At 24.0% G+C, this 18532-nt stretch overlaps 1 protein-coding gene across 1 annotated transcript; it reads left to right on the top strand.

Moving 5' to 3' along the window:
* The first annotated feature begins 207 nt into the window (after nucleotides 1-207).
* On the top strand, nucleotides 208-18399 carry LOC129609881 (putative uncharacterized protein DDB_G0291608). The gene is made up of 4 exons (XM_055522081.1): nucleotides 208-691; nucleotides 1377-1441; nucleotides 16794-17213; nucleotides 17303-18399. The coding sequence occupies exons 2-4, from the start codon at nucleotides 1430-1432 to the stop codon at nucleotides 17981-17983; spliced, it is 1113 nt and encodes a 370-aa protein (XP_055378056.1). The 5' UTR covers nucleotides 208-691; nucleotides 1377-1429; the 3' UTR covers nucleotides 17984-18399.
* The last annotated feature ends 133 nt before the right edge of the window (nucleotides 18400-18532 follow it).

The raw sequence follows: 18532 nt of genomic DNA, 5'->3' as shown, positions 1-18532 counted from the left end.
CAATTTAGCTCTTTTATTTTTTTTTTCTTTAAAAATTTTCTATACTTCTTATTAATTGTTATTATTATTATCATTCTCGCAAAAAAAAAATAAAAAAAAAATACAAAACAAAAAATAAATCAAAATAGAATAAAAAAAAAACTTTTTTCTCAACTATATAAACGGTTTGAACCCATGAAGTATGTTCAATCAATTTTGAATTGTTGCTGCAGCAACAAGTAAATTTTATTATTGTAATACAAAAGGCTATTTTTAAGTTTTTGATTTTTCATTATTTCTGTTTTTAAATAAAAAAAATTTCATAAGATAGAGTTACCACAAGTCTTCTCATTTGTATATTTATGAATTTTACTAAGTGAAAATTAAATTTTTAAATTTGATTGTTTTTTTCGAATTACAATAAATTTTTTAATCAAAATATATGCAAGCATACTTATATAAGGAAAGAGTGCGGTGGTTCCTTAACGGCTTTTCATTTAAAAATATAATATAAGAATAAAAAAATAGTAAAAATAAAATAAAAAAACAAAACTTAAACAGTAATAAAAATAAGTATACATACATACACATACATAAAGTAAATACTTATTTATGTACATATAATTGTGTATGTATAAGATACAAAGAATTATATAAAAAAAATTAAAATTTAATGCAAGTGTCGAGTGGGTGAAATTCGTGATTAGAAATTGTAATTAAATTTGTTTTTTTTTTATTTTATTCTTTTTCTTTGTGAAAAAAAAAAGATTGAGAAAATATCATAAGAAGAAGGGAAAAAAAAATTAATAGAATTATAAGAATTCTTTAACATTTTTATTGGTGATCTAAAAGTACATACATACACACAAAAATTGTATTATACATATACATATACTATTTTTAATATTATCTTTTTTATATTCATAATGATTATGTTGTGAACTATTCAATTGAAAAGAATCATAGCATACAATATTTTAAATAAACTTAAGAAATCTATTGGATTTAATTTTATATGGAATAATTTTGTATAGAAACCTATCTACATACACACATGCATATATGGTTACATATGTAAAATATGTATGTAACATATAACATTAAAATTCATTACTTATGCTTATTTAAATTATTTGGATATTTAAGTATTAAAATTTTTACATTATCTGCATATGTTTGTATGTATGTACGAAAATTTAAAATTTAATATCATTTTAGAGAACGATATTTTTATTTTGAATTTCATTTTTTTTTCTCTTTGACATTTTATGAATATTAATTTATTAATGTAGATATATATTTTATAAAAAGAAAGAAAGAAAGAAAGAAGAAAAATTTTTTATAAAAGAACAATTGTGATTTGGAAAATAATTTTTTTTTTTTACTTTTATAATCAGAATTCTATCAAATTACTGGAGCTCTTATTGGAATTGAAAATATAATAGAAATAATGAATATGAAGGTAAATTGCCATTTATAATTTTTAATTTAATTTTAACTATAAATTATAATTTATTAGCTGAAAATTTAATTAAAATTTTCTATTTATAAAAACTAATGATTTAAACGAGAAACTTGATTTTTCCAATTAACAAAAGTAATGTAAAACTTTGTTGAAGTTAAGGCAGTCCATAAATAAGTAAGATCCAATCCAAAATTTTTAAACTACAATGTATGGAATTTAATGAAATTTTGAGGTAATGCAATAAATTAAGGTCTTAAGGTTTTATATACTCATTGAAAACGTGTATAATAATTTTGCCATGTCATTTCTGCGAAACCCTCTTAATAATTCATTTTTTTTCTTAAATACCTTGTTACGAGTATTTGGAAAAATTGCATATATAGTATGTGATTATATACATACTTTGCTTTTTATATTTACTTATTTCTAATTATTGCTTTTTAAATTTATTCTTTGCTTTTACTACGTTAAATTTCTTTAAATATAGATATACTTACATAAATTTCACTTACGAATTACTATTTTTATCAAACATTATTTTATTTTGTCATTTTTATTTAAAACTTTAATTTTAAAGTTAAGTTGACTTCATAATTGAGGTAAAATTGCAAGCCTGCAATGGCAAAAGTTTGTTTATTTCCCTTGACATAAAACTTTGCAATGGATGTAGTTTTTGAGTATGTTGTTATGCAGGTATTTTTTTTACTATTTTGAGGCAACTAACATCATAACTGTAAATAGAATGTTTTACCAGTTTAATAGAATCTAGTAAATAATTTAATAAAATATTTCTACAATTGCTGTCATATTTCTTTATTATTAAATTTTATTTAGAATTTTAATATGGTAGTAAAAAGTAATTTTTAAGCGAGATTTATAGATGTAGTCTAATATGCAGTATTTAGCAAATCAAGTGTCTGTAAATAGTTTTTATTCAAATTTAGAGGTGTGCAAGAAAAAATATATATACATTGCAGGCAATAAAATCTCTATTATTATTGCATTGACCAAACAACGTCTATAAAATAATGTCATAATTATGTACTTAAAATACATTATGACATTACCTGTCATTTCAATATGTTTAAGTCTTATTTGAATTTTTTCCAAAACTATATGGATTATATCATTTATTTAATTCTTTTACTCACTTATGTGCATAAGTCATAAATTTTTAATTTTATATTTTATCGAAATTATGTAAAATATTCAATTCATACTAAATTTATTATAATACTATTGCAATTAAATAAAAAATAATTCCAGAAAACTTGAAAAGTTAATTTTGTAAATTTAAATCGCAAAGTAAAATATTTCAAGTTGTACTCGTATTCAATAGAAAAACTTGCATTTTATGAAATAATTTTCTTTGTATATTTTATTTCAAAGTTAAGATTACAAAGATAATATTTGAGAAAAATTAACTCTATTTTTTTTAAGCAAATTTTAAAAAATTCGCTAATATAAACCTAATTTGTGTCTACAAATTTTAGTAGAAAAACTTTAATTGATTAATATATTTTGATAAAAATAGTAAAGACATTAAAGAAATGCGGAGTTAATGATTTTTAATATCGTTGTTCGCTTAAAACCAGTAGTTTTTGATACGTTGAAACTACGTAGTGTAATTAATATTATAGTGCATAATTATATTATACTTAAAGTTTATTATTTTTATATAATAAATTGAAATTTATAAATTTTAATTACATTGTACTTAAAACTTCAAACTATTAGGCCACCAGATTGGCTTAATAATTACAATTTGATAATATTTCTTTTGTAATAATTATAAATTTGTGCATATATGTATATATATATGTAAGCTAAAAAACTGTTTGAAATTAATTTATATATAATCTTTTTACCGACCGTATTGTGCAAACAATAGGTAGGTTATGTGATGGCAACAAATTTTGCATATCGAGTTTTCGGTGGAAACGTACTTCTCCATAGTAGGGAGTGTAAATAAACTATTTTTAGCAACCTGTCGGTCTGTGTGTGCACGCGTGTATCTCAAGTTCGGCTGAACCGATTTTGATGAAATTTTATATGTAAGTTTATTTCCACCATGGCACGGATTGATCAACTTTTGGTATATATCAGGCCCCGGGAACTGCACTTTTAAGCGGGCTTATTTTACATTTTTAAACATTTTGAAGAAAATGTTCAACCGATTTACTTTAAATTTTATATATAGGCTCAGGTTGACCGTCCGCGAAACCTCCTTGGAAAAAATCAGGCGTCAGCAACTGGACGTTTACTACGGGCCAAATATACATTTTTGTGTATATAAAGAGAAATAATCAACCGATTTTATTGAAATTTAATATTTGAAATCCTCGTACAAAAACAATGAACATATAAATTTTTTGGAATGATCAGGGCTCTACAACTGATTGGCGGGCCGATTTTATATTTTTCACTATATCTACGGAACGAATTTATGAAATTTCTTGAAATTTGATATTTGAGTTCTGGTTGTTCCCGAAAATAACTGGCGAGCATTTCAGGGAATTCGGGTAGCACAAAGCGAAACTCTACTAAGAGCCAAATTTACATTTTTCTGGGTATGTTAACTAAAAGCTTACTAACTACCTAAAAATTGGAAAGAAGTATTTAACAGACATTTTTATAATATTCTGTAATACTTTCATTTAACTAGACAATACACAATGCGGTCGGTTATGTGCTGACCACATCAGATTTTTTATATATAATATTTCTTTTAAACTTGCATAATTGACATATTTCATAAATACTGCAATACATAATATACTTCTTTAAATGTTTCAATTTTGCATAAATCCCATACGAGCTATTGAAAAATTTTGCTAACTGCATATAAAATAAACTGTCAATAATAATCAGACAGTCGTCATATTGAATAATAATATTATTGATTTATAACTTTGTATACTCGTAATAAACAGTTTTTAATTTATTTCTTGCGTTATTTGAATCACATAATTACTTTATGATATTCATAATTTCGCAAAAAAAAATATTCCAAAACAAGGAATATTATCAATCATTTTTGTTCTGCTTTTTTTTTTAATTTCTCGTAAAATAAACAAAAATTTAAGGCCCACTAAACTCTTAAACCAAAAATTTTAGATTCATACATTTATATATGTGTATGCAAATATAATTATTGTATATAAACATAACTACATACTAAGTGAAATAATATTAAAAAGTACGGAAACTTCAATTTAGGCATTGTAAAATCGCATAAAAAAAATTTTCTTTGACAAAAAACACAGTGCAATACCTTGTTTATTGATGTGTAAAACTGTGCTTTAAGTCAAATAGAGAATTCATTTGTACACTTACGTATTGAAATTATATGTTTTCACAGAAATGTAGGTGGAAGGGTGTAGGTTTTATTGTACCTATTTAGTTTATTATTGAAATATGTATGATGTTGAAACTAAATTTATATGAAAAGAAAACAAAAATTGATTTTTACTTAGAATAAAAGCACCCCTCTGCAAATATCCATATGTTTAATAAGTAAGTATGTGTGTACATGGGAGGTTAATGACGATCAAATTATATTACAAAATAATTTAGTTTAGATTACAATAATTGTTTTTTATTTATCAATTGAAATTTTTATTTATCTTTGGTTAACAATAATAAGGATATCAATATGCAGGTTAAAAACCTTTTCGTGCACAATTTGCCTGTGTTCCATAAAATTTTCTTAATATGTGCATTTACATAAATATTTATAAACTTACGATAATGAAATACCTATAATATCAAAAATTCCAAAAAAAACTGCCAACGAAGTTAAAGTAACTTTAAAGACATCATATCAAATTATTTCATTGTTTATTTAATATGAATATGAATGAAAAATTATTTTAATTGTTGATAAAAAATATTTTTCCTTTATTGTTACAGAACCTAAAAGTTTCAATACATTTTATATAATAAATAAAGGGACTTCCGTTATTTTTGCACAAAGAATTATAAAGCTAATGTCATTAGGAATTGTTTATTACGTCATATATCAAAAAAAAAATCTTATTCTCTTAACTACAAAATTCTTATATATGTATCTGTAAAAATACATATATGTAATATTATTATCGAATAATTTCAAATATCCGTAACATATTATTGCTAATTGAAACAAAAAATTTTTAGTTTCTTACTTTTCACTTTTGCACATGAATCAAACAATGTTATTAGAATTTTAAATTAAACAATAATTTATTACAAAATTTGTCATAAATCTAAGTGATTTAGATACAATAGACAAAATTAATTTTATTTAGACATTATGTACAATAAGGAAAAAGAATTTTTTTAAATAAAAGTTGGAGTTAGTAACCCCATTAAACTTCATCCATTATACCATTAAACCTAATCCAGAATAGCTCAAAATCTTACCTTTTGAATAATATATTAAGAACAGCATTACTAGTGAAATCTAGCATTATATTAAATAAATAACTCAATCTCAATTTTTTTATGGAGAAAATTTTAGTTTTGTAAAACCCTTTTCTTTTTTAAATCACCATATTTCCATACATCATCTTATTTTTCTTAATAATTAGCCTTTTAAAATTAAAGTATTTGATTGTACAAAATAATTTTACATTCCATAAGAAATTTTCATTTTGTTTTTAATTTAAATACTGACGATATGGTCTATAGGTTAAGAAAATATTTAAACTAAATTTAAGCAGTTATATGTATGTACATATGTAAGTGTATATCTGAAATTTCATTAAAATTCATGAAAAGGTTTAATTATTATATAGTAAAAATTCATCATAATATCGATCTGTTAATTATTTCAGATTTACTAAATTTGTGTTTTGTGTATGTTTCCATTTACATACCTTTAAAACACTTGATAAAACTTTTATATTCATATATGTAAGTAATCATTAATTATTTGTTAATACCTAATTATAAATATACGTAAAAACATGCATATAGATATATATATTACTTATACAAAATAATTTAATATCGGAAATATTTTATTGTTATTCATACAAAATTCGCCCAAGGGTTAAAGACCTACCTAAACCTATTAAATCTCAATTGTATTTTAATAAAATAAAATTTTTGACGGACATTTACTTTTAAACAAAAACGAAAATTTTTTACACTGGAAAAAAATATTAATGTATTTTTTGCAATTTCAAATAAATTGAATTTTTCCAACTAAAAATGTATCGAAAAAACTAATTAAATGTTCTTAAACATTTTACAATTTTCTAATTTTGAAATTTTTACACTCTTCGGATGATGAGTTTACAAACGTTGAACTAAATATAAAATAATCTTCACTAAAAAGAAGTTTCAGTATTTTCGGAATTTAAATATGGAATTATTTAATAATAAATTTTCGGGAATATAAATACGGAATTATTTGAATTGAACTCTTATTACAAAAAATATAGTTAAAATTATCGGACGACCAGTAGATCTGTATATGACCTAAGTAGTTTCAAATTTTAACTGAACCTCAATTATTAAGTAATTCTTAAGTAAATTATTAAGTAATTATGGAATGCATTTTTTAACCACTGTCTATACCATGTTATATAGTGTTTTTTTATTTTCACTTACTTAATAATTACAATAAAATTGTGACTGTTATGCCATTATTAATTTACCTATACTGATTTAAAATATAAAAAAAAAAATAAACAATAAAAAAAACAACTTTCAGTTTCATTTTGGCAAATTGTACAAATATTTTTAAAAAAAATGTGCTTTTTGATTTTTTTCTGACCTACCGTCTGCCAGGCTATCTGTCTGTTTACAAAATTTTCCCACATATACATATGTATGTGTGTCAACATAAAAGCATCAAAGTTATAGCACTTGAAAATCGAGAAAATGTAACTCTTCAACAAACAACTGTGTTTAAACCACAAGGACACTCTGTAAAATGAAAAATTGTCTACCATAAATAAACTATAAACAAATATCAAGCTTTGGAATCGGTCCTGCGAATTAACCGTTTTCTAAAATCAATTTGAACTAACTTTCTGATACATTTTTCTTCAACGCGACATTTTTCTTTAAAGCAGAAGTTCCTGTTTATAGATATCGGTAAATATTATATTTCATTAGAACAAATTTCTTATAACTCCCCTTCCTGCCGAACTCTCAAAGTTTGCAATTTTCCAATTCTTACCATTCTATGATTTCTACTAAATGTATGCAAGGTTTCTACTAAATGTATGCAAGATTATATGAAATTGAGTAATAATTTCAATATCTAGATCGCTTTCATCAGTTAGATCTATAGCTACTTAATTAAATAATATAACAATATAATTTAACTAGATAAAGGAAAATGTACTAATATACAAACCATAGATTTCCTTGACTACATTTTTTATGGGTGTGAACCAATTTATTCAGAACAAATTATTGTCTTATTATATTTCATTAAAACATTCCTTATTGTTATAATTCTCGCACTTTTAAAGTGCCTATTTTAAAAAAAAATTTGCGGTAAATTTTCATATTATGTATTACTTATATAGCATGCATACATTTTTATAATAAATATGCCCATTGTGTACATATCATTATTTATAATTCAGTTTTATTTTAACTCAGTAAAAATAAGAGTATTTAAACATTAATAAAATTATCATAAAAGTTTAAACGCATGAGTTCTACAACTTATAATTCGTTACACTAACTAAATCTTGATTTATCAATTTTATTATATTATAGCACAAATTATGAATTTTGCAATAAATTTTAAACAAGAAAAATATTTAAAGAGAACAAATTCAATAAAAATTATAAAAAAATGGCTATTATATTTCAGTGTGAAAAATTTTCTTAAAGAGTTGTTGGCCTTCAAATTTAATTTAATTTATGTATGTAACAATGTATTGAATTAAATATTCAGCTACTTTATAGCTATACAAATATCCAGCAATTTTCTTTTTTATTTTCGCTTTATAATATTTAAATGCACTTAAAATTTTAATAAAAATTAAATAGATTCCGTAGAACAAAATTATTAAATTTTTAATTGAAATATCTAATCTAATATTATAACCTATATTACAAAACGACATACACGTAGATAATTATTTAATAATAATAATAATGTTTAATTATGCTTTTTACATTTATTAGCTTTATTTAATTTGTTACGCACGTTAGGCTTCTGACCATACATAAAAAGTAATAATAATAACGGTATGAATGAAAATTATTTTCAAATATTAAATGGAATGTATGTACTGCATAAATTTGTTACTATGGTCGTAGGTTCATTTAAAATACTGTTATTTTAAAGCATTAATATTTACATGTAAATATGTATATTTACCTATGCCTATATATTTCAAATTAATTCAACATAAATCATTTTTAAATAATTTTAAATATTTTGAAAAATATTTTCCAAAAATCAGACGTCATATATAATTTTATACAAATTAATGTTAAAGTCAAATTATTTCCATAAAATGTATTATTATAAGTATATTATAACAAATATTACTGATTAATGAAAACTGATTAATATTTTGTATTTGTACGATATATGTATGTACCCATACAAGCTTTTTAAGACATAATAAAAATCTTACATTTGCCTATTTATTAATTTATATCAACAAGTATAAGAACTTCACCCAATTATTCTTGTTAATTTCATTATTCTGTTATATGTCATATGCAACTGTTATATACATATTATGTACATAATTATAATACGTCTCAGTTCATAAATATGTAAATTCGTAGAGACAAGAAGCTAAATTTTTAATACAAATACAAATTAAGAAATTCAATCTGCTGGAAAATAAAACTTTTATTATATTAATAAAAATTAATACTTATTTTACAAAGGGTTCACACAGTAGAAGAGTACTGTAATTTATTTATCACTGAAAAACAACTATTGATCGAAGTGAGAAGCCAATATGTAAAACAAATTATTAAAAATTTCTATTCACACATATATGTATATCTTTTCCACGATTACACTACCGAGTAATTTAAGTACACTCTTTACTAATTTAATTTTTTTAGGTTTATTTCCGTAACATGCAAGGACTATAGTGTTTCAATTAATATGTCCCTGATTAAATTTCGATTTATAGAGATAAATTAATAAATTTTAAAAATGATTTATTTGCTAAATTAAATTGATTAGTTGCCAATTTTCTTAGGCGAATAATTTGCGAGTTATTCATAAAAAAGTGTTGCATTAACAATTATTACTTAGATTATAAAATCTGTTTTCCAAATTTTTAACCATTTATGCTGTACTTATATGGTTACAAAAAAAAACAAATTCTGACCTCAAATCTATATAATAAAAAAAATATCTGTATGTATGCTAGTAAAAAATTTTTACATAGAATTTTTCAACTTAAAAATTAGGTTCATTAAGATTGGGATTAACAATTAATACGTGAACAAGCAATATACATAAGTGTTACTGAAAAGAATTTAGAATATTTTATTTAACTTTAATTGTTTTAAAATTATTATATATGTTATAAAAGATAATACCTAATAAAATGTAGAATATGTACGTAAATGGTATACTATTTTACACACATATGCATGCAAATTATAAATCGGCATTCAAGGCTTTTAATAAAAATTTCAAGGGAATTCCACAAAAATCATAATATTGTACGTTACGTACATTGTATTTAATAAGGAATTCTTCCGGTAAATGGCAACCTGTTTCGTTTATATAATAATAAGAATATAAGCTTTAAGAAAATCATCAAGACAAAATTGTAAACAAAAATATAAAAATTTAAATAACTTTTTGTGTTTAAACACACCACTCTTAACACAATTATTTTAAGTATTTTTAAATTGTTTATTTTCTCGTCGTATATATATATATATAATTATTATTGAAAAAGAAATTATTTAGCAACTTTACCTTTATATGTGAATAATTTTGTGGTTGTAACAATATTGTGTTAACTGAATTGTGTTAAATAAAAATTGTTTTAAATTCGATCTTAAACGACCATAAAAAATCTTTATTATTTCTCCTATAATATTTATTATTAAATTTAACTTTGCCTTTTAATAGTGTTCCGTTTAACATTTAGTTGCTAAATTTGCAGCAATTTTATTTTTAATTAAAACCACACAATTACGTTTAATAGACATTTGTTTGAATTAGAAAACAAAAGTTTCAAATTAAGCCTCCGATTATGTTCACATTTTATTCCTTTAGAAATACTTTGAAGCAGGCGTCTGCAAAGTGCGGCCTAATAAAATTTGAATTTTTTTTTTTTTCAAAACAATTTTAAGAACTCAATCATTGATAATATAGATAAAAGTACGTAAAATTCCATACAAATTTATCATTTGTTAAAACAAAACAAAAAATAAAGCCAACTGAAAATGTCATTCTTGTAAGTAGGTAATGCAAGAAATTCGGGTGATACATACTCATATGTACTCACATAGTATGTAATTGTCCATAACTCACAAAAGTTTGCTGATGGTTGTTACAGTGTATGCATTTGCACATGTACATATATTTTTAAAATAGTTGCTTTATCATAAATCAACCAACTGTCATTCTTTAGAATTACAGTCTTTTTTTGACTGATTCTTTTTATCCTCCTTGTACATATCTTCCAATTTTTCTGTTAAAACCTGACATTAAATTGTGTCTTTTTTATACACTGCACCTTCATGAAGGACATATTCACTTTAATATGGTGTTTATAACCACTTGAAGGAGTATTCTCCAATATGGACATATCGTCAGTATTATGGAAGAGTCACGAAACTGTTTTTTTGAGAGTTTTGAGTTATATACATATACAGAAAATGCAGAATTTTCTAAATATGTACGATAGCTCAAAAACGAATAATGCAATGAACACCAAATTTCACAAGGAAGTTCTTTTTTGCCAAGAATGGCCGCTATTGTAATTGGACTAATTTAGACAACGGGTTGGGGTATAGCTGCCATGCAACTCAAAGAGGTTTTTTTTAAGTATTTTAAATTTTGGAAATGTGTGTCCAATTACATTTTACATCCAATTACACAACTCGAAAGGCTAACTCTATATATTCAAAAAAAAAATTAAAGCTAGATTCGTAAAACTTGGCAGTCATGCGTCCAATTGTAGGTCACATATGTCTCTGAAGTTTTGATGGAATGGTTTGACAGTTATGGGAAGCTGCCATCACACTCTAAAAACAAATTTTAAATATTCAGAAGAATAATGAAGCTAAATTTGTGAAACTATGCAGCCTCGTATCCCATTACAGGTCCCATATATCCCTGACTTTTTGATGGAATGGCTAGACAGGTTTGAGCAGTTGCCCCACAACTCCAAAACCAAATTTAAAATGTTCGAAAAAATAATAATATTAGGTTTATGAAACTTGGAAAATGTATGTGCAACTATAAATTCCACACTTTCATGTATGCAGAGTGGCTTGACAGATTCGGGGATTTGTATACAAAAATGTAAACTAATTCTAGATATTTCAAAAAGAAATTTTTAAACTCAGATTATCAAGGTATAATTCAAGGCATGGTATAATTCGGTTTATACCGATTGAAAAGTTTTTACTTCTTTTTATTTTAAATTTCGCTTTTTTAATTCATTTTAATTCGGTAGGTACTGAAAATTAGAATAAATTTTTAGGTAGCAAAATTATTTATACGCAAATCAATTGAAAATATGTATATTTTCAAAGAAGGGAGAAAATTTAAATATAATAGGATAAAATATGAATGGTAATAAATAAATAAAAATTGTGCATGTGTTTTGGTATAAAATTTTAAATAATTACATTTTTAGAACATTGTACAAAGAGATGTAAGCATGACTATTGTACGGATTTTATTTTAACTTTTCAAACCGATACACGTTATATACTATATTTATTGATGCTTACTTACCATTATTACTTTTATTAGTACCATTAATACACTACTAGTAAAAGTAAAATATTATTATTAAAATGTGCCACTGGTTTAACTTTTTTTTTATTTATACTTATAGTTTTAAATATAAAATTAAAGCATAATTTGACACGAATTTTCTTTTCGATTTCTTTGAAAACCCTTCAGTTTCCAAGATTTTATAGAAAAAATTACAAACATATAAAATCTTTAAAAAAACATAAAATCAACAATGAAAAAAAGCACCTTATTCAAGCACAAAAAAATCAACAAATTCAATGAACCTTTTGAAAGTAAAATTCGAACATTTTTTTGCCAAGATCTAAGTCAGATCACGTCCTATAAAAAATAGGAAAAAAATACCGATATACATAATTATCCATTTTAAATGTAAAAGTATGAATAAGTATGTTATTATTTCTATATAGGAATATATAAACATATTTGATTTTTTGCACAAAAAAGTGAAATCGTAAAAATTAATCTTTAAATTTCGTTTAAATATTGTAAAAAGTATAACAGCAATAAATACGCTAACCACAAACCAAAGTATCATTTGTTATTGGCTCATGTATTTTAATTTTGTTTTTTTTTTTCAAAACTGCTTTCCTTAATTGTAATTTTATACATATGTATGTATATATAAAACATATAACGTAGCATACATTAAATTTAGTTTTCAAAACCTCAAATTAATTTGTAAAAGCTCAAATCTCTAAAGAAAGTCATAATATCTTTTTATATCTTTGAAATATACATATATGTACATATATTAAATTACCTTTTTTTGAACATACGGACAATATTTTGAGAGTAAATATATTTACATGTTTGTATATACTATATACCTAGATATACTATGTACCTACACACCCATATGAAATATTTTTACAATTTAAAATGCAAATTGACCTGATTTTTGAATATTTTATCTTAAAACTATAAGGTATATGTGTATATGCATGTAAAGTAAAAAATTTCATCCGTGTTTAAAAAAAGTCATTCTGTCTCCCTTATAATAATTTCGAACTGATTAAGAATATTAAAAAAAGATATTTTAATTATCGTTTTTCTATACAAGTATAAAGTGAACAAAAGTTTAGGAGGAATATAATCAGTAAACACTTTATTAATTATGTAATTAACTGAAAAAACTCAGCTGGTATTTAAAAACATTCATACATTTACACGATAGAATGGTTCCCGAGAAATTCGTGTAAAAAAAATCGTCTAAAAAAAGATACTGGCTAAGTACAAAAATAATACATTGGTTCTAGACCTCAAAAAAAAAGATAAAAATACACTAAATTATATAAAAAAAATTATTGTTGTAGTTATTTTTAGAATTTATTTTCGTTTTAATTCATTAAATAAAATAAATTATAATAAAATAAATTAAAATATAAATTTTAGAAAAAAATATGTACATATTATATCAGAAATTCATTGATAAAAAACTTAAATAACAAGAGTACAATCATAACAAAAATTTAAACATTAAGCAATTTTATTTATTGTCACTGTCTGATAATAAACGCATATGTTTGCGAAAGACAAAATTACTGCCATCACTGGAAACAGTTCAATTGTATATTATTGTCGTTTCGTAATCATAATTATTCGAACAGTTGCTGTTACTTCTTGGTTCAATCAGGCTTATTTTAAGTAGAAAAATTTTTTTTGTATTCGTGTTGTTTCAAATTATGTCGTGTTAAAATAGAAATATTTTTTGGTGTTTACTCGTGTTATTTCAAATTCGTGTAAAAATAATTCGCGTAAAAACAGAATTGGGTGTACATTATATCGTTTATTTTAGGGCGACCATTTCTCCTCTTTTTTCCTAAAATACTATTTTCTGTATCATATGGTGTATATTGTAATTTTGCATTATCATTTGTGTTTGCGTTTTAAAAACATATTACAGAACGAATCAATAGCACCAGAATGGCGATACAATGGCACATGTGCCAAAATGGGCACGTCTCCAATTTTCTATGACACGTAAAAAGTTTTTAACTTTTTTAATACATATGTTAGATACTTCATTTACAAATTAAGAAAATTAAAAAATTTTTTTTTTACCTAAAAGAATTTTATATAAAATGTCCTAAATGTCTTCAACACAATTTAAAAATTAAGTTTTTTCTTTACCTTTAAGTGCATTTTTAATTACGGAACACCAAATAGTATTTATATTTTACAAAATATAATTCTCAAATAGAGACCCAAATAGTTTATAATTCCTTCAAAATTTAGAAATAATGAAATTTGGTTATAACGAAATGATTTTGATTTCTGTAGATCTGTAAATATATCAGAAATAAATTCGTTTTATTTTTTTTTCCAAAACTGTCGAAATTACGTCGAATTTTCAACTCGATTCTATATCTAAAAAAAAGGGATTAGAAACAAAATCAAAGAGAAAATATTGATATGACGTGGGATCGGCTTTGTTTCCAAAAATTCGGAATTTAAATTTTATTTCCATATGTCGGAAAAGTCAGTTTCGGATTCTACTTTAGTATTTTTTTCATATCGACTTTATTTCTAGTTACTTTTTTTGAAATAAAGTCGATTGGACTTTTTTTGAAATAAAGTCGATTGGACTTTTTTTCGGTGAACCTATGTATTTAAAAAAAGGATGAATTTTATCCATTTTAAGGAAATATTTACTAAAATTTTCACTGAAACGCTTGGCACATTTGAAAGTCAATTTATATTTTTTTTTTTAATTTGGCATAAATGTTCATCATCATTGTCACCTAGGCCGTAGTTTAATTCAAATCCAGCTATTGTGTTAGCATCAAGAAAACCCTGGCATATTTTCGCGGTCCAAATTTTCCGTTTTTATAACTTTTTATAAATCATAAAAAAACAGTGGATTATAAAATGAAATATTTTTTTACAAGTGGAATTCTGTAACATATTTTTTGTGCAAAATTAGCATATTTTTTCAGACTATTTTGGCAACACTGGTCCTAACGTTAATCTTATCACTTTTTTGCGCATTCGATTTCTGCGCTTAATGTTTTAGTTTTATTTTTTGCAGATCAAATTTTGGTCTCCCAAATATATTTTTTTTATTCATATGTTTATGTCCGTAATTTACTAGACACACACGAATATTGTAACACGGAAAAATTATTTATTCTTTAAATATTTTAATATTTTTTCTATATGAATATTGGAAACAAAAGTAGCCCGGTTATAAAAACTAAAAAATCATCAACAACAACCATAAGATATGAAAAAGTTTCAGTTAAAGTTTTTTGGTAGATAATTCCATTTAACAAGCAAGTGTTCTCACTTTTATCGTTTATACTAAAGTTTCACAAACGACATATTTACAACTAATAATAATTATAATTTAATTTTTTTAGTCTTATGAAAATTAGTAAAAATTTATTTTTGATTGCTTTTATTTTAAAGTGGTTTTCTGCATAATTATATTTACAATTCTTGTCAAAATCAAATATTATAATATGGTTGAATCTCTAATTTCCTACTACACAACTCTAAGTATACAACATATAAGTTCTTTATAATCAAAGATAGTAGGTAATAATATTTTGGAACAGAATTTGAAGTGCAACTAGAATTTATGCAATAACTTTGCATATGTAATGCAAAGTTATTACATGTACACTTCAACATATTTATTCACCAGCATTATAAAGGAAATGTAAAATTTACAATACCTTTTGAAAACTATGTTCGTCCGGGAATAAATTCAACAAAATATAGAATATAATTATACTCTCATGGGTATATTATTTTATACGTTTACACCATATTCATTCATATATATATATACGTACAAGAATATACACAACACATTATAGTTATTTAGTGTTTCACTATTGTTATTTCTGGTTTGAAAATTCGAATATACAATCATTGTGTTTACAGTTCTTTAACATGAGTTTTTACATAAAATTAATTCTTGCACTATGTTTTAATTATGTACATAAATAATATAATTTTAACATGTGATTTAAATGTATGTATGTGTATAATGTACATTAACTTTAGCGTAAAACGATTTCAATATTTTCTGACGACAATCAAATATAGTTTAAAACAAACACTTATTAATCGGATTAATTTACTTAACTGTTCGTATAAATAAATCTACAATTGAGTGAATAGGTAAATAAAGATATGTATGCATATGATTGTAAGCTATGAAAAAAACGAATAAAAAAAAATATTGAATAATTCAAAGTAATAATGAGAGCATAAAAATATGCTTACACATGAAATGAAGAAAAAATTTTATAATATTTAACATTATATTGATATTACATCCTGTTTACTTCTCTTCTATAAAAATTTAGAAAAATTTTTAAAATAAAAGATTTTTTAAAAGTCAAAAATACTCATATTATTTATATTGTATCGTAATGTACTTATATAAAAAAAAACTTTCTTTTTCAGGTATTTTTAATAATATTGTCACTCGTCAGCTATTCAAATTGCGCTGGAATGCTGAGGCGAACACCAAAAGTGTATAATGCTTTAATAACAACAGATGAAAATTTAACACCCAGCAGAGCATTTCCCGTTATCCAACCTACAATACATGAAACTGGCATAGCACACTACCCATATGGTCCTTATAATCCATACAGGATATATCATCCACCTATAGTACATCTAAATTCTCCTTTTGAATCTCGAGAAACAGAATCTTTTCTCCAACATCATCATCATCATCTTCATCCACAAGGCCCACCTTATGAAAGTTTGACTCCACCTACAGGTCCTTATCACCAAATTGACGGTTCCCCATATGAAACAAATCAAATTGGATCTCTACATGCGCAACAACCTCCATTACAAATGCAGCCGGCTCAGGTTACTAAAATTTCAAAATATTTATGAAAATTATTGTGCATGTATCGTGTTCGGTTTCTATAAATTTTATATTATTAAATTTCTTTTAGATACCACAACCTCCACCACCACCACCTCAACAACAAAACAAACATCATTTAGGCCCGATTCCTCAACAAGGTTACCCAAGATTATACCCCCAACAATCGCAACTTCCTCAATTAGAATCAAATTTATCCGAAATTGAACAAAAACAAGATCAGCTACCCGTAATACCAGCTCAATCAAATGAAAAACCATCACCGCCTAGTCCACAACAGCCTCCTATACCTTTGAATGAATTCGGTCTACCACCAAGCTTAATACCACTACAAACATATCAGCCACATAATCCACAATTACCACCATATACATTTAGTACTTATCCACTAATATATGACCAATTTAATCATTATCATCCTGGACAAGATCATTATTTACCACATTTCGATTATTACCCACCTCATTCATATGGAATACCAATTCATCGACCTGGTAAAAATCGACCAAAAAATCCGTCAACTTCAACATCAACTCCATCAACTGCAGTAAACGATATTGACCCAATTTTAAATAGTACAGATTCAGTTGAAAATATAACGGAGGCAGTGCCAAAACCACAACGAGAAAATAACGTACCCTTAGACAATATAAAAAATGGTATTGAAAATAAAAATGCAAATATTCCAGATGTTCCGCCACCACCATTACCTGCAGGTGCCAAAAAAGCGCAAAGGATAATTACACTTTGAGAATTGGAAGAATGAAATTTTATATTTCAATTCTAAATGTATATCTAGCATTTTTATTTATTTTATAAAAGTATATAAATATGTTCATAATATACAAACCTACATACATATATTTAATTATTAAGAAAAATCTTAAATTTTTTGATTTTTAAAAGATTTTATTTTATAATTTAATTAAGACTATAAATTATATTATAAATAATTATGATGTTTTAAATGAGGTCTATATGAAAATGTTATCTAATAATATTTTAAAAAATATTTCTAATTAGGAAACCAAATTTTTTTTAAACAAAAAAAAATTAAGATTAATTTATTATAAAAATAAAATTTTATGAATATACATATTTAAAACAAAAAAAAAATAAAGAAAATATTAAAAAGTAAATTTTTCAAAAATTATTGATATACGAGTATATACGTTATTTCATTTTAAAATTCTTTGTCTTGCAATAATTTATTAAAACCCAACAAATCTATTTTTGTTACATTAAAATTTTTGTTCTCTTTGTTCTCTTTTGGTGAATTCAAGTTGGTTCTCTGGCTTTG

This window comes from Condylostylus longicornis, unplaced genomic scaffold (assembly GCF_029603195.1).
Source record: "Condylostylus longicornis isolate FDR11 unplaced genomic scaffold, ASM2960319v2 ptg000004l, whole genome shotgun sequence".
Classification (NCBI taxonomy): Eukaryota; Metazoa; Arthropoda; class Insecta; order Diptera; family Dolichopodidae; genus Condylostylus; species Condylostylus longicornis.
Note: the sequence above shows the minus strand (reverse complement) of the source record. Positions and strands in the feature narration are given on the sequence as shown.

Coding starts and splice junctions, on each gene's coding strand:
- LOC129609881 (XM_055522081.1), top strand. Junction 17,214..17,302: donor TACAAATGCAGCCGGCTCAG/GTTACTAAAATT, acceptor AATTTCTTTTAG/ATACCACAACCTCCACCACC.